The sequence below is a fragment of the Monodelphis domestica genome, chromosome 4 (genome assembly GCF_027887165.1).
Source record: "Monodelphis domestica isolate mMonDom1 chromosome 4, mMonDom1.pri, whole genome shotgun sequence".
Classification (NCBI taxonomy): Eukaryota; Metazoa; Chordata; class Mammalia; order Didelphimorphia; family Didelphidae; genus Monodelphis; species Monodelphis domestica.
Genome location: NC_077230.1, coordinates 379,293,908 through 379,318,009, shown reverse-complemented (window position 1 = coordinate 379,318,009; position 24,102 = coordinate 379,293,908). Strand labels below are relative to the sequence as shown.

Sequence of the window (24,102 nt, the reverse complement as noted above, 5' to 3'; positions counted from 1 at the left end):
CCACCAACCCCAGGCAAATGCCCAAGATCTAAGGTGGTGATGAGGTACTCTGAGTATGACTGGGGGCCAGGAAGCACAGGGAAAGGCTGGACCAGCTCTGATCTGCTGAATGCCCTGGGGTAGGGTTGGGGAGAGGAGAGGTGACAGCTCGCCTCTGAACTGAATTGGACATCCCAAGTTTGAAGACCTGAGGCGATGATGGCTGGGACAGCTCATACCAAGGGATTAGACATTCCAGGTCTGAGGGAGCAAGGATGTGATCTCCCAGGGCTGAAGCAGAAAGGGACCAGGAAGGGGGAAGAGGTGGTAGTACGTGAGAACGATTGTTCTCTCTTCAGGGTGGGTCACCAAAGAAGGCAAGAATCGAAAACTTCGATCAAGTCCAGCCCCACCTCCCATCCCTCTGCTCCACCCCTCTCTCCTGGCACAGGCCAGGGCCTGCATTATCCCTTCTTTCTACCCTAGGCATCTCTCCTTTACTGTCCCCCATCCAAAATACCGTCTTCTTCCCCACTTGAACCTCTCCCTCCCCTCTCCGGCTCACCTCCCTTCTCATGATCCTCCAACTCGATGGCACCCCGCCCCTTTCCTCCCTCGCCCCCCAACGAGGCACAAGCATCCTTCAGTCCCTTATCCTCCCCCCACCCCAGGCATCCTCTATCCCGGGACACCCCTCACCCTTCCCGTCCTCTTCACTGGCGCCCTTCTTAAACTATCCTGACACCTGGGTCCCCCTTCCCTCCTGTTTCCAAACCGCCTAGAAGACCCTTTCCAGGGGCCCGCATTTCCACCGCCCCTTCCCCCCCCCCCCCCCCCCCCCCCGCGGTTCTGCGCAGCCCAGGGGCGTGGCACTGATGGAAGCTAGTCCAATCCTGGGCACCGGCCCGCGTTTGGAAATCCCTCCCGGCCCTTGGCCGGCCCCCGAGGAGAGAAGCGGTCGTAGCCCCCGGCTCTGCAGAGCTCTAGGGCGGTGAGAGCGGGGAGAGACGGGCGGGCGGGCGGGCCGGCGGGGGGAAGGCGAGACGCGGGGAGGAAGGAGGGGGAAGATGAGATGCTGGAGGCGCTGTCCCGGTTTCACTCAGACAAGTCTCCACCCGTCCTGGACCCAGCAAGTTCCTCTCAGCTTCTCTCCCCAGCTCCCCGCGCAGGGGAAGGGAACGCGGCCCCAGCCCGAGCCCTCTGAGTCAGCGCTCAGCTCCACAGTAGGGTCGAGTTAACAATGCCCACCCACAGGTCCAGGAGGAATATCGGGAAGGAAGGAACCCACTGCCTCCCACCCCCACCCCCAGCCCCTGTGATGTGGTTGTGAACATACTTCCAGGAGTTCGTCCCACCTCTGACATTCGAAGTTCGAAGGCCCCTTCCAGCTCGGATACTTAATGTTCTGAGGACCCTCCCACCGCTAAATCCTCTGGGGTTGTTTAAAAATACACATTTTAAATAAAAAAAACCGTTACCTTCCATCAATAGGGGTTAAGCAACTTGCCCAGGGTCACATAGCTAGAAAGATTTGAACCCAGGACCTGCTGTCTCTCAATTCACTGAGTCACCTAGCTGCCCCTACTCCTAGTCAGAATTCGTTTACGGTAGGGGAAATAGACAATGAAACAGTTATCTAGCCCCAATCTCTTTCCTAACATCCAGTTTCCCATATCTAACTATTTATTAGACATCTCCAATTGGATATACCTTAGCTCTTTTAAATAACATGTCCCAAATGGAACTTATTCTCTCCCTCCCCCATCTAAGCTCTCCCCTCTTCTGAACACACGCCAGTTTATTGATTTTTAAGCATTAATTTTTTTTAAATGGAGGTCTAAATTCTTTCTCCAGCCCCTCTCCCCCATCCATTGAGCAAGCAAGCAATTTGATACTCATCTTACATGTGAAGTCAGGTAAGTCACATTTCTATATTCATCATGTTGGGGGGGGAGCAAGAAAAATAAAGAAAGTGGGAAAGAACGCTTCAATGTCTTCTCAGAGTCCAGCAGTTCTCTCTCTGGAGGCCCAGAGCATTTTAAATGAGGAGTTCTTTGGAACTGTGATGGATCATTGTACTGAAATGGCTGGCTTCCCTTTTACTGTGCCCAGAGAGTACCACCGCTCTCCCAGGCTTCCGGGTTGGTAACCTGGGTGTGTCATTCTCAATTCCTCATTCTCACTCTAAGTATGAGCCTCGGCCAAATCCTATAGATTAGACTTTCTTCAGCTCTCGGGTATGTGCTCTCTTCTCTCCTCTTACATAAGGACTATCCTGGCCCAGGTCCTCATCACCTCATATCTGGACTGTTCCAATAGCCCATTGGTTGGTCTCCCTGCCTCAGATGTCTCCCTACTCCAGCCCTTCCTTCTCTCAGCCAGCAAACTCATCCAGCTAAATCAAAGGACGAAATGAAAATAAATAAAAGGGAAAGAAAAAACCCCAAAGGGTGACCACGTCATTCCCCTAGTCAACAAATGCCAGTTGCTCTCTACCACTTATAGCAAAGTCTTCCATTTGACTTTTAAAACCTTTTCATAACCTGCCTTCCTCCTACCTTTCTAGGCTCCTTATACCTTACTCCTTTCAACTTGCTTTCCATCCAGTGACTGGCCTCCTTGCTGATCTTTGACAAAGACACTCCCGACTCAGGGCATTTGCAATGGCTGCCCTCCATGTCTGCAATGCTCTCTTGTTTCATCTCTGTCTCATGGCCTTCCAGGCTTCCTTCAAATCTCAGCTGAGATTTCACTGCAAGAAGCCTTCCTCTGTCTCCCTTAAGTGCTAGTGCCTCCCCTCTGTAGGTTAGCTCCAATTTATATGTCTATCTTTACACAGCTTGTTTGCACAGTTGTTTGCCTATTGATTTCCCCACTAGACTGTGAGCTTCTTGAGACTTTGGACCTTCCATCCTTCCTTCCTTCCTGTACCCCTCTCTTTGTTTCTCCTTCTCTCCCCCTCTCTCTCATCCTTCCTTCCCTCTTTTTTTCCTTCCTTCCTTCCTCTTTCCTTATTTCTCTCTCTTCTTTCCTTCCTAACTCTCTCTGCACCCTATTTCTTTATTCTTTCTTTCATTCTTCCTCCCTTCTGCTTTCTCTCTTTCTCCTTCCCTCCCTCTTTCTTTCCTTCTTTCTTATTTCCTCTCTCCCTCCCTCCTTCTGTTTCCTTGTTCTTCCTTTCTTCTTCCTTTCCTTCCTTTCCTTTCTTTCCTTCTCTTTCATTCTTCCTTCCTTCCTCTTTCTCCTTCCCTCCTTCTTTCTTTCCTTCTTTCCTTCTCTCTCCCTTCCCCTCTCTCCTTCCCTCTTTCTGTTTCTTTGTCCTTCCTTCCTTCCTTCCTTCCTTCCTTCCTTCCTTCCTTCCTTCCTTCCTTCCTTCCTTCCTTCCTTCCTTCCTTCCTTCCTTCCTTTCTCTTTCCTTCTTCTCTCCTTTCCTTCCTTCCTTCTTTTCTTGCTTGCTTTCTTTTTATCACTTCCTTTTTCTTCATGCTTGTTAACTGATTGACCAAAGAAAGGAAACAGATCTTTACACCAGATTACAAGGAAACCAATAATATTCAATTCAGTTTTTTATCACATTTATTTTTTAAAGTTCATGGACCCCAGGTTAAGAACCCCTGATTTTAGGGCAACCCTTCTATTTTACAGAAGGAGAAACTGAGCCCTAATGAGAAAAAAAAGAGATTCTCAGATCCTAAGACCATAAAATTATTGATTTAGAGCTGGAAGAGAATGCAGGGAAAACTGGGTCCCATGGGAGCTTGAGTGACTTGTCCCAGTAAGTAGTAACAGCCAGGATTCAGTCCCAGTTTTTTTGACTCCTTCCTCCTCTACCACACTACCTCTTCAATTTTAAAAGCTCTTGGAACTGGGCAGAGCCCCTGGATTAGGCTTGGAGCAAATGATTCTGGTTCAGCCTCTCTTTCTAGGGGGTGACCTGGTTCCTCTCACTGAACCTGTCCAACAGCTTTCTGTTAGTGGGGCAGATCCTGGGAACAAGAAGGCTATTGCCTCCTCCCTTCCCATCATACAAACTTTGAGCTGAAAAGGCCTTCAGAGGGTACCTACCACTTCATTTTACAGACGTTGAAACTGGGGCTCAGAAGGTAAATAAAGTCCCACACTGAATTCACAGCATTAGGAATGATTCCTAATTTCATGGTTCCACCTGCCATCCCCATCTCTGTCACATTATCTCTATGGTTAAGTTTATTAATACAAGTAAATGCTGAATTATTATCACTAAAGGCATTATTTATTTACATTCTGTTGTGTTTGGAATCAGAGAACTTATTACCTAATTTTTTTTAAATGAAAGAAATAATAAAACATAGAAGTAAGGAAGAGGGTAATAGTAAAATGAAATTTATTCTTGCTTTTAAGATGTTATGGAAATATCTCAATGGTTATAATGGATGGTCCTAGAGTTGCTATTTTTAAATTAATTTTTATTTTCAAATGTTTTCCCATGCTTCCATGATTCATTTTCTTTCCCTCCTCCCTCCCAGAGCTGACAAGCAATTCTACTGGGTTGTACAAATGTTATTACTTGATACCTATCTCCAGATTGTTCATTTTTGCTATAGAGCGAGCTTTTAAAGCCTAAACTCCAAATCACATCCCCGTATAGACATGTGATAAGTGATGTCATGTTTTGCGTTTGCATCTCTACTCCCAAAGTTCTTTCTCTCAATGTGGATAGCATCTTTCCCATAGTTCCTTCAGGAGTGTCCAGGCTTGTTGCATTGCTACTAGTAGCACAGTCATTACACTGGACTGTTCCACAATGTCTCACTTTCTGTGTACAATGTTCTTTTGTTCTGCTCATTTCATTCTGCATCAGTTCATTGAGGTCCTCCCAGTTAATACAGAAATCTTCCAGATCACTTCCCTCCTCTAGTTCAGTGGCCTATACATTTTTCCTTCCATAGTTGGGGAAGAGTGAGGGCTCCTGCTGAACTGAGAACCTAGGGTCTTGGGAGACTCCCTGAGGATAATCTCCCTTGAGAAGACTCAAGAATAGGAGCTGGTGATTAGTTGATTGCTCTGACAGAAAATCCCTGTAATCTCTTTCAATTATGAACCTTAATGTTTATTCTCCTAAGGCTAGGATAGAGGAGTGTAGTACATTAGTGGAGGCTGGGGTAGAATGAAGAATCCTAGATTTGGGTCCCCCCCAAAAAAGTTTCAGCTCTGCTAGTAGGTGGCTGTATGACTTTAGACAAGTCATCACCTCTTTGGGTTGGTTTCTCTTGAAGAATGAGGACTGGACTGGTCAAGCTCTATGTCCTCTTAAGGCTTTAACCTTATATGATTCTGAGATATCTGGGGCTGGTGGAAATTCAAGGCTTTCCTGCTGTTGCTCAAGGTGATGTCACCCTGTTTCTTCTGGCATAGGGTTGGCATTCAGTGGATGCCAACCCCAGAGGGCAAAGTAGGCAAGAAATGCTCACACCCCTGAGAAACTTGCATCGTCACAGGCTTCTGTGCCCCCAGAGGAAAGATGCCATTGATCTCCACCTGAACGTGTTCATTCCTTCCTTCAAACATCCTTTTTCAGGGAACTTAATCTGATGAATCCACCACATTTGCCCACCCTTGTGCTCCAGGCTCCTCCATTTCCCGTCCACTTCTGGGTACTCAATTTATTCTAGCAGCTCCCCAATGCTTAGGCACAGTTTTTGGACATTTATGCAATTTCAATGTCTCAGAACCAGAAGGGACCTATAACATGCTCTGTGTGGCATTTAGAACCTTTCACCATCTAGACCAGCGGTTCTCAACCTCTCAATTTGTAGCAATGAGAATACAAAATGCATATCAGGTATTTACATTCCGAATCATAACTGTAGCAAAATTACAGTTTTGAAGTAGCCACCAAAATAATTTTTTGGTTTGGGGTCACTGAAATATGAGGAACTGTATTGTGGGGTCACAGCATTAGAAAGGTTGAGAACCACTGATCTAGACCCTTCCTAACTTTTCCAGGCTTCTTCCACTTGACTCCTTTCCATCCACTCTGCTCTGGATTACCATCACCTGCCTTCTTGCTATTCCTCTCACTCAACACTCCATTTTCTGTGCTTTTGCACTGGCTTGTCCTTCCATGACTGAAATGCTCTCCTTGCTTCTAGCTACTGATTTCTTTCAAGACTAGATCAGGGAAGAGACTTCTGGGTAAGCATGGTGGAAGTCTAGTCTCAGGACTCTTCCTCTCCTCAGCACCCACCGATATAGACTACCTCAAAAGCCCAAAAAACCCAAATTCATAAGAATGAAGGAACTCTACAGTAGGGTGCAGCATTGAAGGTATGTGGGATTTGAGCATTTCCACACTATAAGGGGGTGAAAAAGCTCCCACCCAAATGTGAGCTGATCTATCTCCCCCACCCCACCTACAGAGCCAGAGTCAGAGCTAGGACGCACCAGAATCAGCAAGTGAACGAGGGGCACCTCTAGGTCCTTGGAAGCTGACTAAGACCACCAAAGACCTACCCCTGAGAGTAGCTACACCTGAAACCCTGGCAGGCTGGGGAGCGCAGACCTTGGGCACTCTCAGGAAGGTGGCGCAGAGAAGGGCAGTGAACAGCTGAGGCTGCAGAGATTTGAGAGCTTGCCTTAGGCAAAATCCTTGTTCCTTAACTCTGTACACAGAGAGCCTGGCCATCTCACTCAGATTTCTGACTAAAAAGGGAAGGAAAAACCTCCACAGTGATGGCAAATTGTGCCCAGGAGCTACAACCACCCTCCAAGAAAAACAAAAAGAAGGCATTGACCCTCGAAAATTTTTACGGAAGAAAAACCCAGGCTACAGAGGAAATAGAAGAGGAAATTCAAACAACGCCAAAACCTTCCAAAAAAAAAATGGAAATTGTCCACAAGCTCTTGAAGAATTTAAATTGGAGCATATCAAAAAGATGGAAGCCTTCTGGCAAGAAAAGTGGGAAATAGTTCAAAGAGAAAATAACAGTTTAAAGGACCAAAACTCCTAATTGGAGAAACAGGTGGAAGCCATGAAAAGCAGGATAGACCAATCTGAAAAGGAAATTCAAAAGATTATAGCAGAAAATCAGGCCTTAAAAACTAGATCAGGGAGGTCTATTTTGGAAAGAGATTAAAAAAAAAAGAGGAAAGGACCTACTTGTACAAAAATATTTATAGCAGCTCTTATTTGTGATGGCAAAGAATTGAAAACTGAGGGGATATTCATCAGTTGGGGAAAGGCTGAACAAATTGTGGCACATATTGGTGATGGAATACTATTATGCTATGAGGAATGAAGAACAGGAGGATTTCAGAAAGATCTGCAAAGACCTGCATGAACTGATGCAGCATGAAATAAACAGAACCAGGAGAACATTATATAAGGTAACTGCAATATTGTGGGATGCTCAAATGTGATAAGACTTTGCTACTAACAGCAATACAACGATCCAGGATAATTCTGAGGAACTTATGAAAAAGAATGCTGTCATCTTCCAGAGAAAGAACAGTAGGAGCAGAAATGCAGATGAAAGCATATGATTTTTCTTCAATTGCTTATTTGGGTTGTGGTTTTATATGATTATTTACTTACAAAAATGAACAATATGGAAGTATGTTTTGCATGATAATACATGTATAATATAGATTGAATTGCTTGCCAGCTCCAGGAGTGGGGAGGGAAGGGAAGAAGGGAGACAATTTATCATATAACTTTGGGAAACTTATATGGAAATTTGTTATTACATGTAATTGGTAAAATAATTAAAAAAAAGACTAGATCAGAGCTAGGTGACTCAGTAGATAAAGTGTCAAGCCTGGAGATGGGAGGCCTGGGTTCAGATCTGACCTCAGACATTTCTTAGCTGTGTTGCCCTGGGCAAGTCACTTGTCTACCCCTTACTATTCTGCCTTGGAACCAATTCTTAGTATTGTTTCTAAGAGAGAAGGTAAGGGTTATAGAAAAAAAAAAGGGAGAGACTACAACCCCTTGAGGGTAGGCATTGTATTGCTTTTGTATCTGTATCTACAGTGCTTTGCACAATGTTTGGCTCATAGTATATGCTTAATAAAGGTGTTCTCATTCATTCTTCCATTCATTCATTTATCTGTGATCTCATCGACAAGATTACACCTTCTGCTGGTAAAGATCATAGCCTGGCCGCACCTCATTTTAGGCTATTCTAGCCCATGCCCTCTCTCTTCCAGAGAACATCTACTCAAAGTGCTTGGGAAGAAGAGGGGACATCTTCTGTGGGTAAAAAATAGCTAATAGCAAAATAGCTAAAGACACAAATAGCTAAAGAAGTATTGAGAGGAGCCCGGGAGTCATTAAGTCATCAAGAATTTATTAAGCATGTACTATGTGCCAGGCTGAGGATACAAAGAAAAATGAAGGAGAATCCCTGTTCATTAATGAGGAAGACCACATGCAACTTACTATGTCCAAACAAGATACAGATAGGATGATTTGGAGGTGAAATCAGAGCGAAGGCTTTACCATTAAGGAAGACAGGAAGATGAAGGAGCTAATTCCAGCTCTGGCACAAGTTATTTAACTATGGAGAATGTTTCTTCACCTGCTCTGAGCCTCAGTTTCCTCATATGTAAGGTAGAGATGGTACCTGTACTGCCTGCCTTTTAGGGCCACTGTGTGGATCCAAAGAGGCAAAGTCAACATGGAGGGTTGGTCTACTTGATGAGGTGAAGGGATGAGGCTGTTGTTTGGGATTCTGGTTAATGGTGAAGAATTCTGGCTGTGCCTCTTTGTTGGGTCAGAACATCCCGGTGTGTGGTTATGTCTTAGCACTGGAAATGGTCTGATTAAGATAAGGTCCCCTGAGGGCCTTGGAGTCAAGAAAATCTGGGTTCAAATTTCACCTCAGACACTGACTAGCTTCATGTTCCCAACTAAGACACTCAATCTCATTGTGCCTCATAGGACTTGCTGGCCCCTAAGTTCCCTTCTAAGTCTAAACCTATGATCTGTGAACTACGCTGAACCCTTTGACTTAGGTCTATAAAAACAAACAGACCCCAGATCTAAAGAGACCTGAGCACACTTGAGAGCAGACTTGGGACCCTAGAGGTGGTGGTGGTGAAGCCTGCTCTTCCATATACACCCCATTCAGTGCCAGAGATGGGAGCCATGGAGAGATAGTGGCAAAACCTCTAAGACATGGCAGCCATGACTGAGGGTTGGGAATTCCCAAATTCCAGTACTCTGGAAAGTGAGGTCTTCCTGACTTCAGGCCTGGCACTCTTTCCTTTTCCTAGTGTGAAGTTGAGCAAATGACTTCACCTCCTCCAGGCTCAGTTTTCCCATGTGTAAAATAAGGTGGCCTGGATTGGCATGGATGGACCTTCTCTTCAGTGACCCAGCACCAAGCCATCCTACCTCTAACACACCAAGACCGTTTCCTTCTGAAGCTGACTCGATTTTTAGCTCCACCTTTGGGTCCAGGAAAGGAGGAATTCCCCTGACCAGGCAGACAGGTCTGTTATCTCCCCATCTCCCCACTCACTCTCACCTGATCCAGACTGCCTGAGAGCTTTGTTTTCTTGCTTTTCTCCTTCCAAATGCTCTCCCCACATGGCCTCCTGCCCCACTGCCTCCTGCTCTAACTGTGGAGGGGGCGCTGGGGCAGGGCTGAGGTTCCCTGGACCCCAGAGTCTTCTCTCCCCTCCAGCCCCACCTACTCTCTGAGTCAGGAGTCAGGAATGTGTGTGGGGGCTGCAGACAGGTATGTCACTGGGACTTCTGAGTCTGATTCATCTCCCTTCTCCACCCCTCTCCCTTCTCCCTGGGAAATTTAACAATTTACCTGCCACAGACATAAAAGGACAAAGCCTCAGGGCCTGGAGAGGCCAGGGGTAGGGGTAATCCAGTTCACCTTCTCCAGTCCAGCCCAGGATTTGTCAGACCTGAAGGCATTTGACATTAGTTTTTTTGACTTAGCAGAAAACAGGCCTGAAATTCCCTATCCTCTTGTGCATGTTTTTGGCTCACACTGACCCTTGGTGTGATTTAAAGGTCTGTCTTGATCACAATCACAGGATTAGAACTAGAATGCACTTTAGAGACCCTAGTCTGGCTCTTGGAGAGAAGTGATTTGTCCACTGTCATACAAAGGGGAGGGGACAGAAACGGGCTTCAAATCTATACTCTCTACCTTGAAAATCTAGGACTCTTGTCATGACAACATAGTACTTCTTGCAGCCTCCTGCTTCCCTTCTTGTTTCTTCCTTTCTCTCTCTCTCTTCCTTCCATCCTTTCTCTTTTTCTTGTAGAAAGACCTTCCTTTTTCTTTCCTCCTCCCTTTCTTCCTCCCTCCATTCCTTATTTCCTCCCTTCCCTCTCTTCTTTCCTCCCTTTCTTATTGTCTTCCTTCCATCCTTTCTCTTTAACTCTTTCCCTTTCTTTTTTGTTCCTCCTCCCTTTCTTCCTCCCTCCATTCTTTCCTCCCTTTCTTTCCTTCCTTCCTTCCTTCCTCTCTCTCTCTCTCTCTCTCTCTCTCTCTCTCTCTCTCTCTCTCTCTTCCTTCTGTTCCCCTTGCTTTCTTAGTAAAAACTCTAAGACAAAAAGGCAAGAGCTAGGCAGTCATGCTTAAGTGACTTGCCCAGGGTCATATAGCCAGAAAGTGTCTGAGGTCACACTTGAACTCAGATCTTCCCAACTCCAGGCCTGGCTCTCTATCACTGAGCTACCTAGTTGTCTCTTGTCTGTTTCTTCTAAGGTGGTTTTGAAGTTTTAGATGTGACAGCCAGGATAAATCATATCACCTCCCTGGGCTTGGGGTGTCTCCATCTCTCATGTTGTAGAGAAAACAGGATCACTGGAATTAGAGCTTAAAGGGATCTTTAGGGAACAATTCAGCCAATGATCTCACTTTATTGTTGAAGATGGGCCTCAAAGTTAGTTGTCTTGTCTGGTGCCACACAGGAAAGAGGTGGTAGGTTTAGATTTGAACCCATGGCTTTTCATGAGCCCGTCCCGCCTTGGTTTGAGGTGTGGTGCAGGGCATCTCCCAGTCGGATGGATATAGAAGCTCTAGGTACGCTCTGGCATCCAGAACTCTTCCCCCTAGGCCCTGGCTGTTGAGGACATCCCTCTCATCCAGCAACTTCAGCCTCAGTCTGAGTGGGTGGACAGGGGCCTGCTGCTCACCTTTGCTGAAAGCAGAGCCCCTAGACTGCTTGCCCCCCCCCCCCCCATGGCCTCATTCTTAGGAAGTGGGGCCTGGGAATGTGCTGCCTGAAGTTCCTCAAGTCCAGACAGAGCCTGGCTGAAGGCCCGGCAGCCAGGGGCAATCGCAGCAGCTGTTTCAGGAAGGGAAGGGGGTTGAGGAATGGGGGGGGGTGTGTGTCAGCCAGTGAGATTTTGCAGCTCAGAGCATTCTCCCCCCAGGGCCCAGGGGAAGCGGGACCTCCCCAGAACGCTCCCAAGCTGGGTGGGCCCAGAACAACTTTGGGGCTGTGCTCCCAAGGCCCTCCCTATTCCCCTCCCTGCCCTCCAGCTCCAGCGCAGAAAGAGAAGGTTCCCCCAGTTATCTTCTTTCCCTTGGCCCACAGCTCTTCTGGGCTGGCTCTCCCCAGAGCAAGTGTGGATCCCAGCATCCCCAGGGGATCTCATGGGCCACCCAGCCCGATTTCTCCATTGGACGGAGGACGAATGATTCAGGCGACCCGCCAATCGGCCTGCATGGATGAAGTTCTTCCTATGGGCTATCACTGGGCTGAGTCCTTGTGCTCAGGGAGACCAGGGGTCTGTGCGGAGCCTGGCCAGCCCTGCCCCAAGACAGACCGAGACGCCGCTGTCCCCCAATGAGTCAGGGAGCTGGGGAGGGGCAGCCCTGGCAGTGGAAGGGAGTGGGAAACATTTCCAAAAGGGAAGAGAGGAAAGCATTCCAGGCACGGGGGACAGCCAGGGAAAAGGCACGGGCAGGGGTGACTGGGAGGCTTAGTGGAGAGAGCACCAGACCTGGAGTCAGGAGGTCCTGGGTTCAAATCTGGCCTCAGACACTTCCTAGCTGGGTGACCCTGGGCAGGTCATTTAACCCCATTTGCCTAGTCCTTGCCCTTCCTAGTGTGGTTCTTGAGACAGAAGGTACAGATGAAAACAACAACAACCAGATGGAGCACCATGTATGTAGAACAAGGAGGAGGCCAAGATGATGGAAGAGTTAGAGGACTGGGCAAGTGGGGAAAGACTGGGCAGGTTGGGAAGAGGAAAGGGAGGGGCCATGTTGTGAAGACACTTAACTGTCAAACAGAGAAGCTTCTATTTGATTTTAATGTAGCAGGGGCACCCCTGGCATTTATAAGCTCAGACTCGTGCTTTTTGGAAAATCATGTTGGGGAGTAAAATGATTAACCTAAGATCACACGGCTGGTAAATGACAGGAATGGGACTTGAACCCAGATCCTCTGAGTCCAGCGATATTGCTTTTCCCACCATACAAGCTGAATCTTTATCTCGAATAAGTTGTTATTACTATGAATAATCACCGTGGACCTTTATAAGTGCTTTAAGATCTGCAAAGCACTTAGCAGAAATTCAGGATCTCCAGTGTCCTGCTCTCCCCCCTTCCCTCTCAGCCTGGCCTCCCCTCAGCCCACCAGTTGAAGGCTATAAACTCCTTTTATTAGCCAGAGCCAGCCAGAAGACGAACTTGGTGGGGGCAGGGCTGGGGCCATAAAACCTGGGCTGAGGGGGTTGGACAGGATAAGAGAGACTGCAGTGCTCCACGGTGCAGCCATGATCCGTCACACCCCTGTTCAGGAAACGTCAGTAGCTCCCCAGTGCCTTGAGGACAGCCTTTCTTTCCAGGCTGATCCCACACAACTCCCCTCATGCGCTCTCCGCTCCAGACTGGCTTCCTGGGCGTAGCATTAGCCATCCTGTTCCATCGCTGGGGTTCAGCCCAGGGCCGTCTCCCTAGTCGCTGTGAACTTAGCTGGCCTCCTTCGGCCTCATCCACCTCCCTTCGGTGGAATGGAAGCCCCTGAGGCGCTGCCATCAGTGCTGGGCATCGAGACTGAGCCGGAGACCCTCGACCTTCTCCTGACTAGCTCACAGTCACCTACTGCTTTAGGGTTTTGCAAAGCACTCTACAAATATTCCTCCCAACCAGGGGTGGGGGTGAGGAGTTAGGTGCTATCCTTATTCCCATTTTACAGATGAGGAAATGGAGACAGGTTAAGGGACTTGCTCAGGGTCACACTGCTAGGAGGTTGTCTGAGGGAGGAATGGAATAGCCCAGCATCGAATCCAGGGCAGCTCCTCACAGCTGCTGATCCTCTGCTTGGACTCTTCCCCCGGGGGCCAGTACACAGGCAGTCCCTTCTTATTTCCCCCTTCCCAGAGAGACGGAAGGACCCTGCAAAAGGACCGCCCCATCCCCCGAGGGCGGCTGTCGGCTTCTTTGACTCTCCTCTCCCTTGCCCTGCCCGATGACCGTTCTGAGTGCTCTCTCCGAGGCCTCCGTGGCACCCAGCCCCCATCCCCACAGCTCTTCACACAAAATCCAGGCCATTTCCTCTGAGCTTTCTCTTCTTCCCTTCTTATCTCTTCCTGACATCGGTCTCCAATGTCCTCCTTTGCTCCAGGCCCAGCTTCTAGCCAAGGCCAGCCCTTGATCCTAACTCTCCCCCTCGGCAGCAGACGGCCCCCTTTCAAGCCCCGTCTCCAATCTTCGGCATCTCTTTTCCTTCCAGTTCCTTCCCTGTGAACCTGCAAACATGTCCAAATCCCCCCTTCACTAGCGAGTGTCCTCTTTTCTTTGGAAAAGCCTCCTTTGGGGGCCTGCTTTCTCCTCTTCTAAAAGCTTGCAGTGTTCAAGGCGGGCGATTTTCCCCTTTAGTTTATTGGGGGTTTTGGCTTTATAGGATTATTCTATTACAAAAATGAACAACAGGGAAATGTTTTGATAATAAAATCAGATCGGATTGCTTGCCAGCTCTGGGAGGGGGAGAGAGACCATTTGGATCACAGAACTTTGGAAAACTCATTGTGGAAATTTGTTATGCCACATAATTGGTAAAATATCTTAACCATACAGAATCAAGTCAAATCTCTGCAATGTGCTTCCCTCCATTCACCCGAAACTACTCTCTGCAAAGTTATGCTGATTTCTTTCTTCATCACCACATTCCTTACCTCAGCCTTCTGGGCCTTGTGCCGCCTTTGACACGGTCGGGTTCCTTCTCCCGGGTGCTGTCTCCTCTCCGGGTTTTGATGGCGCTGCTCTCCCTTCCCTCTTCTCTTGTCCGTCTGCTCTTCGGCAGCGTTGATCACTGCGGATACGCTTAGGGCCCTCTTTTCTCTCTATTTGGAAGACTATCACTAAGGGGCCAGCGTTCATTTTGAACCAGCTATATGGTAGGCCTCACAAATCCAACATATCCAAAACAAAATTCATTTGCCCTTCTTTCCCACAACCCACTTCTTTTTCTAACTTCACTTTTCCTTTAAAAAAAATACACACACATATATAAAACCCTGACCTTCTGAGAATCAATATTAAGAATCAGTTCCAAGGCAGGAGAGCAGTAAGGGCTACTAGGCAACTGGGGTTAAGCGACTTTCCCAGGGGCATGCGGCTACCCATCCCATCTCTGGGCCTGACTCTCAATCCACGGGGCTACCTAGCTGCCCCTTAGAATTTTTTATTTCCCAACTACATGCACATTTTTTAACAGAACGCTGAGTTCCAGATCCTCTCCCTCCTCCGCCCCTCCCATCCCTGGCAGTAGGACTTTGCTTACACATGTGATAACGTCCCCATTTCTGCTGACGTCTCCCAGGTCCTCCTTGACACTTCGATCCCTCCACATAGACTGGATCAGTTGCCAGATCTCATTGCTTCTAGCTCCACAAACTCTCTTCTCTACACCCCTTTTCTTTGCTCAGAATCACCTCCGAGTTCGGGCCTTTGTTCCTTTTCACCAGATCTGTTAGGCTCCCCTTTTAATTGGTTTCTTCACCTCCCTATCTAAGATTCCTTCCATCTCTTAACACTCTCTGATTCCATAATTACGGTGCACTGGAGAGGCCTCTGGGTTGAAGAGTCAGTGGGGACTGAGTTCAAATCCCACCTCTGGCATTAGCTGAGTGGTGCTGGGCTAATCATTTACCCTGAGTCTCAGTTTCCTCATCCGTAATCAAAGGGTTTTGGATGTGGTGACCCCCAAGGTGGATTTAAGAACCTGGGATAAAGGACTTGAATTATTCATGCCTGTGTTCCCCTCTATAACTGCAGAAGCCCAGCAGCCTGGAAGAGGCCTCACGCAGAAGGGACGGGATGCCAGCCAGCCTCTAGACACAGCATCACCTTTTGTCACTCCTAACTTCCCGTCTCTTGGACACGGGCTGAGGAGGGGGCTGGTCAACAGGTGAGGCATTGGAGACCGGAATATTCAGGCCTGAGGGTGACTCACAGGCCGGAGCTTGGGCCACGGGCTGCTGGGCTACTGAGATGATACTCACCACCTACTGGGCCAAGTTAATAGAGGCGAGATACTTTGAACTCCCCAGATGAAAGGGGCCAGGGAGGGAGGCACCCAGTTATTATCCCCCGCAGAATAGGGGTGTGGGGATGCTCTGGGGAAACTTCAGCCCCAGTGGCCAAGTCTTGGCCCCCCAAATTCCCCCTTCTGTGCTGGCTGTCCAAGACCCCCATAAGCTATTTCCATCTACTCTAAATCCTCTTGAAAGATGGGGGGGGGGGGCTCCTGCTTCCTCCTGCAGGCTTCCTTCCCAGAGAACATTGAGAGGGCCTCCCTCCACCCCAACCCTATAACATTTCCGCAGTTATTTCCGGGTCTTCCTCAGCTATGGCTTCTCTACGGGCAGGGCCAGAGTTCCTTTAAGGCAGAGAACGGGTCTGTCTTTAATAGTTAGGAGCAGGCTCAAAGACTTCAGTAAGTGAAAAAAGGGCTTATATCAGTCAATGAGCACGTACGAAGCTCCTACTGTGTGTAGCTCAGCCATTTCACAGACGCAGAGGTCAGGGAAGGGGAGTCTCTGCCTGAGACAAGGCAGTGGCCGAGAAGGGGCTGGAATCCGGGGGCTCTACTCAACTCAACCCTTTCCCCTCAGCTTCAAAGGCCTTTAAAGCCTCCTCCATCGAGTGGTTCTGGCCTGCCCCCTGCTGGCTGCCACTGTGAAGTGTCTCCCTCACAGCCCCTATGGCTGCTGGGCTGCAGGAAGGGGGGAGCCCACAGGGGCTTTCTTGGATCTGATGGAGGCATCCAGGGGGCTATCCTAGTCAGCTAGGGTCACTGGGTTTCAAGCTGCGGCGGACCTTAGAGTCCAGATGTTTAAAGTCGGTCTCCTGGCCCTGACTCTGAACCTCCATCCTGTGGCCTCCGCTGTGGAGATCCTGAGCCAAGGCTCCTTGACCCACAGAACTCCAAGACTCCGAGGAGTTAAGGGAATGAAAAGGAAAGTGATGTTCAGAGAGGAAGCGCCTGGCCCAAGGTGGCCTCATCCTCCCGGGGCCCTGAGCGTGACAAGAGTCCTCACGTCTCCTCTCTGAGGCTCAGCTTCCCCAGCTGTAGAATGGGAGCGCTACGATGCACACGAAGGCAGGATCAGGCTGGCCTCTGGGGTCGGAGGAGCTCCAGGCCGCACCTGCCCTGGCAGAGTAAGCCAGTTCTGTACTGATAAAGGGATTCTCTCCCTGGATGTGGAGGAGACAGACCTGATTACAAAAATCTGCCTGACTGTCCTTAGGGGAATGCTTTGAGGAATCCCTTTGTGACCTAAGGGTGCTACAGAATGGGAAATATCCCCAGGAGATGTCACCAAAAGACGCTTGGGAGACAGAAGCTGATAAATCCCGTGTATTTAAAGGAGCTTTCGCAGTAAGTGAAGCTGCCCGGGGGGAGGGGGGGGGGGTCAGGGCGCTTTGTTCCCCACGGTGGGTGTGCCAAGGCCAACCCACGGCAGAGAGGCCAGATGCCCACCTCTGCCCGCTTGGTCATGGCCTGCAGTCTACCTCAGAGCATCCCCGTTGGGGCTTCGGAGTCCTTGGCTGGGCCACTGTAGGTCCCGGCTCCGGATCGCTGAGGCTGTGTTTCTGGCCCTGCTCCAGGGCCTGCTTGCCATGATCCACCATTTTCTGGATCCAGGGGTGCTGCTCTTGCTTTCACCCCTACAAACGCATGTCTTCTGGTCCCACTGATTCTTCTTCTGGGGTCTGAAGGTACTTCTCCTGGATTCCCAGTGTGCTAAGAGGCCAGAGTCAAGGGGAGTAAGCCTGGCAAAGGTGTGGGGAACAAACCAGAGGGACATGCAGGGTCGGGCTCCTGTCCACCCATGTACAAAACCTCACAGCGCATGGAGAAGTCCCCTGCCCACAACCGTCCCAACCTCTACCCCTTTGGGCTGAGGCTGAAAAATCAGAGGCCTTCAGAAAAACCAAGCTACCAAATGGGCCCGTGCTCTACTCAGGAGAACAGAGAGATGTATGTTGGGTGCTGGTAAAGATCACCAAGAGGACAGGGATCCCTGGGCCCATCCCCTGCGGGTCCTAGCCATCTCTCTGTGCCAATAGGCCTCTCCCCCTCTTGTCCTCACCTGGGAGCCCCTCTACACCCCAATGGAGTCTCTACCTGGGTGGTCTGTAACCACACAATCTGCTCAGGGCCATCTAATCTGGTCCTGACCCCAGAGCGCTGGCAGGGATGAGCAAGGATACGAGGTGAAGTGGAAGTCGGCTCCCACGGCAGCAGACATCATGGCCTCCAGACTCCGCTGCTCAGCCACACCAAAGCAGTAGCCATTGGCCTTGTCTACTGCCTGCAGCACCCGCTGGACACTTTCCTTGTCCTGGAACAGGGGAAGGAGAGAGAAGGTGGGGAAGCAAAGATTGAAAATCACAACAACTTCCCCCTTGACAGAAGATGCTGCTGGAACAGCCTCTCATTCCCATGCCCCGTCTCATCTCATCCTAGGCCATTGTGGTTCACCCACTCCCAAAGGGCCTGGTCCCCCTGGTTAGGGAACCTAGATACAGCTCAGGAAAGCATGGGGACTACTGCTGTGTATGACACTTAGTTTCTCCCTGGCCTAGCAGTTAAGAGGCCTAGGTCTGAGCTTCAGTCTCAACCCTTCTTGGCTGTGTAATGTTGGCCAAAGCATCAACCCTCTCTGGGCCCCTCTCCTCTTCTGCCAAATGAAAGGGCTGGACTCAAGTGCTTCTGGAAGGTCTCTTCCAGCTTTAACTGAGGAGATCCAGAGCTGGCTCTAGTCCTAGGCTCCATTTATCCTGAATCAGGATTCTGATTGTCAACAGAGAGTTTTCCTGGTAATGGAGGGATGCAGGGATCTGGCCTGGTTGGGACAGAAAATTCTATTGTTACGGCTATTTCCTCACTTTACAGGATGACAGGGACAATCCTGGGCCAGTGGGGGCTCTGCATGTGAGGGACCCAACGGGCAGGAAGGCCTATGTACCTGGATATTGAGAGGGATGAAAGAGACCAGGCTATAGTCTTCAATCAGCTGCACCAGCTTCTCATTGAGCTGTCGGTAATGACGGAAGAAGGGGTCTGAGGCCAGGTGGTCAAGCAGATAGGTGAGGTCTAGGACTTCAGTGTAGTAATCCAGGTTGAAGGCTGTGGAGAAAGGACAATGCTTAAAAGAAGCATGGTAGAGAGACCTAGGTAAAAGTTCATCCCAGAGATCCCAGTCCTATGTCTTCATAGGCCATGGTGGAATCCAGGAATTCCTACCTTAAAAAATATTGCATTCAAGGATTTAAAGCTAGAAGGTGCTTTAGCTCCAACAAATATGACTGACCAATATGCAAGGCACCAAGCTAAGCACTGGGGAGGCAGAGAAAAAGCAAAACCAGTCTCTGCCCTCAAAGAGCTTATACTTTAATGGAAGATGCAGGTATTCCATGAATGGCTGAAAATACCGCTAATACTAAACTCTTACTTTCTTGGCTAAGGAAGTTCTTTCAGAAGTTTGAAGGGTTGCATTGAATAGCCACTAAGGTCACTCCCAGCTCTGATACCCCATAGCCTATGATTGCTCCCAGATAACACACTTCTATTCTACTCTATGATTAGAAACTTCTAGCAGAAGGTAAGACAGTAACTAATTCCATACTAGGGCAGTTGGTGGTACAGGCGATAACACTGGGACTGGAGTCAGGAAGACCCGAGTTCATATTCAACCTCAGACACTAGTTGTGAGATCCTGGACAAATCACCTCACCCTGTTTCCTTCCATTTCTTCATGTGTCAAATGAGCTAGAGAAGGAAATGGCAAGTCATTCCAGTATCTTTGCCAAGAAAACCCCAAATGAAGCCACAAAGAGTCGGACACAACTGAACAACAACAAATCCCATCCTTTGTTCTATATGTGCATCTTTTAACCTTCAAAAGAAGGTCTCCGGTTCAAGTATGTGGGATTTGGTGACTAAACCTGGAGTCACCCTCTCTACTTTTATAGATTTCAACCACATCTTATACTGGCCATCATTTGTTCTGAACTCAAGTTCCCTGATCTTTTGAGCCTGCCCTCATATGGTGGTCAATTCCCTTATGCCTCCTCCCCATCCTTTTGATCATCTAAACTGCTTTTTTCGGGACCTTCTCCATCTTGTTTGTCTTGAGGGACAGAACTATAACCACTCATAGGATTCAAATTATGGTCAAATCCTGGTATGATTTGCTTAAAAGCAGTAGCCATGTCAGCATCAGAAACTTCAGATGGGGTCTAACATTAGGCCATGTTTATTTGGTCTCATTCTATAGCTTTTAGTCAAGGTAGTACAACTCCCAGAGTATTTCCAAGCTCAAGGAGCCTACAATTGAGAAATGGAAGAAAACTTAAAGATAAAAGAGATATCTATAAAAAAAATATCTTCATTTTAGAATGAGGAAACTTAAGGTCAGAAAAGGGAAGTGACCTATCCAAAGCCAACTAGAGTCTGGAATTCTTTAGTCCTGGCTTTGTGCTCTGTACCCTTCTACCTTCCTTCCTTTAAACAATGAGGACTACATCCAGGGTCTGGTAATTCAGGAATTTGCTAACATGCCTAGAAACAGTCTGTGGAACCCTCTGGGACACTAGAAAGATCACTGCATTTGGGTTCTGAGTGAATCCTGGCTCTGCTTTCTGCCAATGAGAATTTGGTCAAGGTGCTCACCCTGTCTGGGCCTTGGTGTCCTTCCCTGTAAAATGAGGGGGTTGGACTGACCTCTAAGATCCCTTCTAGATTAATCTAATTGTATGTTAGGCTCTCCAGACACCTCCTCATCATATCACCCCAATGCAGCACACACTTGGTTTTCTATGCTCCAGTTCTACCTGAAAACTAGCTGGAACTGGTTATCATTCTCCTACCACTAAGCTCTACTCTTGTTTGCCAAATTTAAAACTTCCATGAACCCTTCCTTACCCAGCTTCCCAAACTGCTCAATGAGGTCCATCTTGGAGAGGATGTTGACATGGGGCAGCTCAACATGCAACATGGTGGACAAAGAGGTGCACAGCACAGAGATGAATTTGGCCGGGTCTGTACAGTAGTGAGAATCCACAAGGTGGGCAGCAGTCAGCTGAGAGAACAAGGCAAAGCAGAAAGGTCACAATTCTGGGCCTGTCTGTGCTAAAAAAGGACATTAATTATCAGCATGGGGCTCCCATCCCTTTCCAGAAATAAGGGCTATCAAGATTTTTTTAAAAAAACCTTACATTCTGTCTTAGAATTGATACAAGTATTGGTTCCAAGGCAGAAGAATTCTAGGCAACTGGGGTTAAATGATTTGCCTAAGGTCACAAAGCTAGGAAATGTCTGAGATCAAATTTGAACCTGGGTTTTCCTGACCCCAGATATAACATTCTACTTGCTGAGCTACCTAGCTGTCCCAGGACTACCAAGAATTTAGAATGCTTTCTGACTTCTCATTCTCATATGAAGCAGAAAAGTCCCGAAGTTTGTCTGAATCATTAAATCACAGGAATCCTAAAGGCTAAGACTTTGTCTAATCTATCAGATTGAAGCTGCCTGAGAGTAGGCTAGGGCATATTTAAAAGAGCCTAGGATTTGGTAATAGTAACAGCTAGCAATTACATAGCACTTTAAAGTTTGCACAAAGTACTTTACAAATATCTCATCTGATTCTCACAACTTTGGGAGGTGGGTGCTATTATTACCCTCATTTTACAGATAAGAAAACTAGCAGAGCGGTTTAGCGACTTGATAGGGGTCACATAGCTAGTAAATCTGAGGTCTAGATCCAACACTCTGTGCACTATGGCGACACCTAGCTGTCTTAAAGAAGCAAGGATTTAAGTCCCCACTCATATCTAAGCCACATAACCAGGAGAAATCACTTTCCTTTTTGTTTTGTTCCTACCTTGGTTAAAACAAGCTGCTTGATTTATATGATCTCTAAAGGACCTTCCGGTTCTAATATGAATTGAGTCTGCTGAATTTCCTTCTACTTCCTAATCTTACCTCAAATCAGGCCTCCTCATTCCCAACAGGAAAATTTTAGTCAATTAAGCAAGCATTTATTTATTAAGTGGCACGTGCCTTGTACTGCACTAGGTGCTAGAGATACAAGGATAAATTGAAATGGTCCCTGTACTCTTGAGAAAATTTACGTTCTATCTATAAGTAACTTTTAAAAGTTCAAAGTAAATACAAGAGTTTGGGGAAGAGGAACAGTTGGGGGAGGTCAGAGAATCTGCAAAATCCTCACTTTGGGGGTTATATGAACTGAACATTGAAGATAACTTGGAATTTTGGAGATGAGAGATTTGGAGAGTATAGATTCCAGGATCAGAGGAAGTTTCCAACGAAATGCTAAGAGAGAGAACACCCAGCCTCCTGAGTCTGATTTCATAAACTCACTACTCATTAGGGGTAAAAGAGACATTAGTTCTTAAGATGCCTTATATATAATACTGAACTGTCAGAAGCTGGAGAGGCCCCCTAGCTGTTGCTGCTGCTAATAATAATAATACAAACAATAATTTAGGCAGACTCAGAGGTGGAAGGGGACTTATGAGGTCTTTTAGTCCAACTAATTCATTTTATAGAATAAACTGGGGCTCAACGGTGCCTGAATAGTGCGCGCAGGTACACGTGGAAACTAAGTGGTTCGAATCTAAGTCTCATCTGTCTCGGAAAGGAAGGGAAGCTCCCAGGTCAGCTGCTAGGTTGCACGTGCTCTTCCTGAAAATGAGCCATTCTTCCGGGGAGGGGCGGGGCTCACCCGGAAACCCCACCGAGCTAGCTGCGCGAAGACGCTGCGCAGAGCGCCGTGGTGCGTGCACAGCTCCACCTGGCCGGGGCAGTCGAAGAGCAGGTAGTGGCCGCGGAGCGGCGCCAGGCGGTCGTGTAGCCAGTCCAGGTTGGCTTCCAAGTACTCCATGCAGTACACGAGGCCGCCGTTGGGCCCCAGCTTGAGTGCCTCCATCACATCGGGTAGTGTCACCAGTTCGCCGATGTCCACGGCGCATGCGTACGGCGTGCCTTCATTGGCGGGGTCTAGGTTGACCACAGCTACTTGCCGGCCCAGCCCGGCCAGGAAGGTGCTCATTCCCAGGCAGTACGTGGTCTTCCCAGAGCCTGGAGGCCCGATCACCGCCTGTCCAAACGTGGTGGGGGCGGCCGTGGCCATGGCTGTGATCGCGGGGTCTAGCCCTACCCGACAGCTTGAGACCTGTCCCCTCAGACAGCTACGTCTGAGCTAGACTGGTCGATCGCAGGCCGCATTGGTGGCGCGCCTCCCGGAAGTCCCGCCTTCTCCGGTGACGCTTTGTGGCGCGCTTACACTCGACACATTTTAAAAGAGAAGCGCGCGGACGGGTGGCTATGAACTCGGGCTCCGCCCCGGAAACCAGCTGAGAGTAGGTGTTCTGGCTGGTCGGCGCTGATTTCAGCCTGGAGGTCCCCCAGGCTTTGGGGGAAGTCTTCTCGAATCACCTAGCTTGGGTTTGGAGGGGGAGGCGTATTTGCGTGTTTCCGCTTTGTCATCTTTTCGTCAGCCATGAGGTAGGAAGTGTAGGAAATTACCTCGACGCTCAGAGGTCAGGTGACCAGCTCGGAAACCTCACAAGTGGTGGCCCCGGGTGGGATTTAAATCTAGGTCTCAAAAATCCAATACTCCTTCAGGCTACACCACATTAAAGTGTTTGAATATTGGGCAGGTTCCTTGACCAGGAACAGGTGTTATTGAAGTTACTTTAGAGCATGGATAGGCTTGGCTACACACCCCCAGTACACTGACTGAGGTAGTTAAGTTTTTCATTGATGCCTGACTGTTGACCTCAGTTGGGGTTTTCTTGGCAGAGATAGCTAAGTGGCCTGCCATTTCCTTCTCCAGCTTGTTTTACACATGAAGAAACTTGAAGTAAACAAAGTTAAGCGACTAACCCAGGGTCAAACAGCTAGGAAGTCTGAGGTCACATTTGAACCCATTCCCTCTTGACTCCCAGGCCTGGGGTTCTATCAATTGTGCCACTTAGTCGTCTCCCTGCCCTTAGATTGGTCCATCACTCATTTCTAGAAATGTTTGTCCTCGAATGTATTTCTGCCAAGCTTTAACAAAACCTTTATTAAGTAATTAGTAAGGAGTTATACCAATAAGGAGAATTATTAACAATTTAGAGACTACTAGGGAATAGTTTTGGGATATTTTCCCAAGTGAGACTCAAGAATAGGAATCAAAGAGAAGTGAATTGGCATATTTTAAATAACAAATAGGAATGGTTTGTCCTAGCCAGTGTTAGATAGTTTTACTTAAACAATTTTTGTCAAGAACTATTGTGGAGGAAATTATTCCTTGGGAAGTGATTGTCAATATTAATTATCAGTAAAAATAAAGGGGCATGTTTTCAGTATTCAGACTATAGGCCAAATGCAGTCTTACTTGAAATTCATTTTGCTGGGTACGGAATGAATCAAGTCTTAACCCAACCATAACTGTCCCTCTTCTTCCCCCACCATGTCCCTGACCAGTATTTATGCATTTTCTGTTTGAAGACCTTCAAGGAGAGGTGTGCCATTTAAACCACACTTAATTGGAAGCTTTTCCTATGTGAAGTTTGAATCCTTATGTCACTATTAGTGCTCAGTAGCTCAGTTGCCCTGAAGTAGAAAAAATGTGACAGATGC

General features: G+C 48.1%; 1 protein-coding gene across 1 annotated transcript; it reads right to left on the bottom strand.

Annotated features, from left to right (window-relative positions):
* Positions 1-16,788: 16,788 nt before the first annotated feature.
* On the bottom strand, positions 16,789-23,829 carry GPN2 (GPN-loop GTPase 2). Its single transcript, XM_001370353.4, has 5 exons — positions 22,199-23,829; positions 20,377-20,533; positions 18,419-18,579; positions 17,661-17,791; positions 16,789-17,190 (listed from the first exon to the last, which is right to left on the bottom strand). The coding sequence occupies exons 1-5, from the start codon at positions 22,604-22,606 to the stop codon at positions 17,115-17,117; spliced, it is 933 nt and encodes a 310-aa protein (XP_001370390.1). The 5' UTR covers positions 22,607-23,829; the 3' UTR covers positions 16,789-17,114.
* Positions 23,830-24,102: the final 273 nt, after the last annotated feature.

Excerpts from the sequence above, each read along its gene's own strand:
- GPN2 (XM_001370353.4), bottom strand. The coding sequence starts at position 22,606 with ATGGCCACGGCCGCCCCCACCACGTTTGGACAGGCGGTGATCGGGCCT. Across the intron at positions 18,580-20,376 it reads TGAGCAGTTTGGGAAGCTGG|CCTTCAACCTGGATTACTAC; the intron begins GTAAGGAAGGGT and ends CTTTCTCCACAG. Across the intron at positions 17,792-18,418 it reads TCATCCCTCTCAATATCCAG|GACAAGGAAAGTGTCCAGCG; the intron begins GTACATAGGCCT and ends CCCCTGTTCCAG.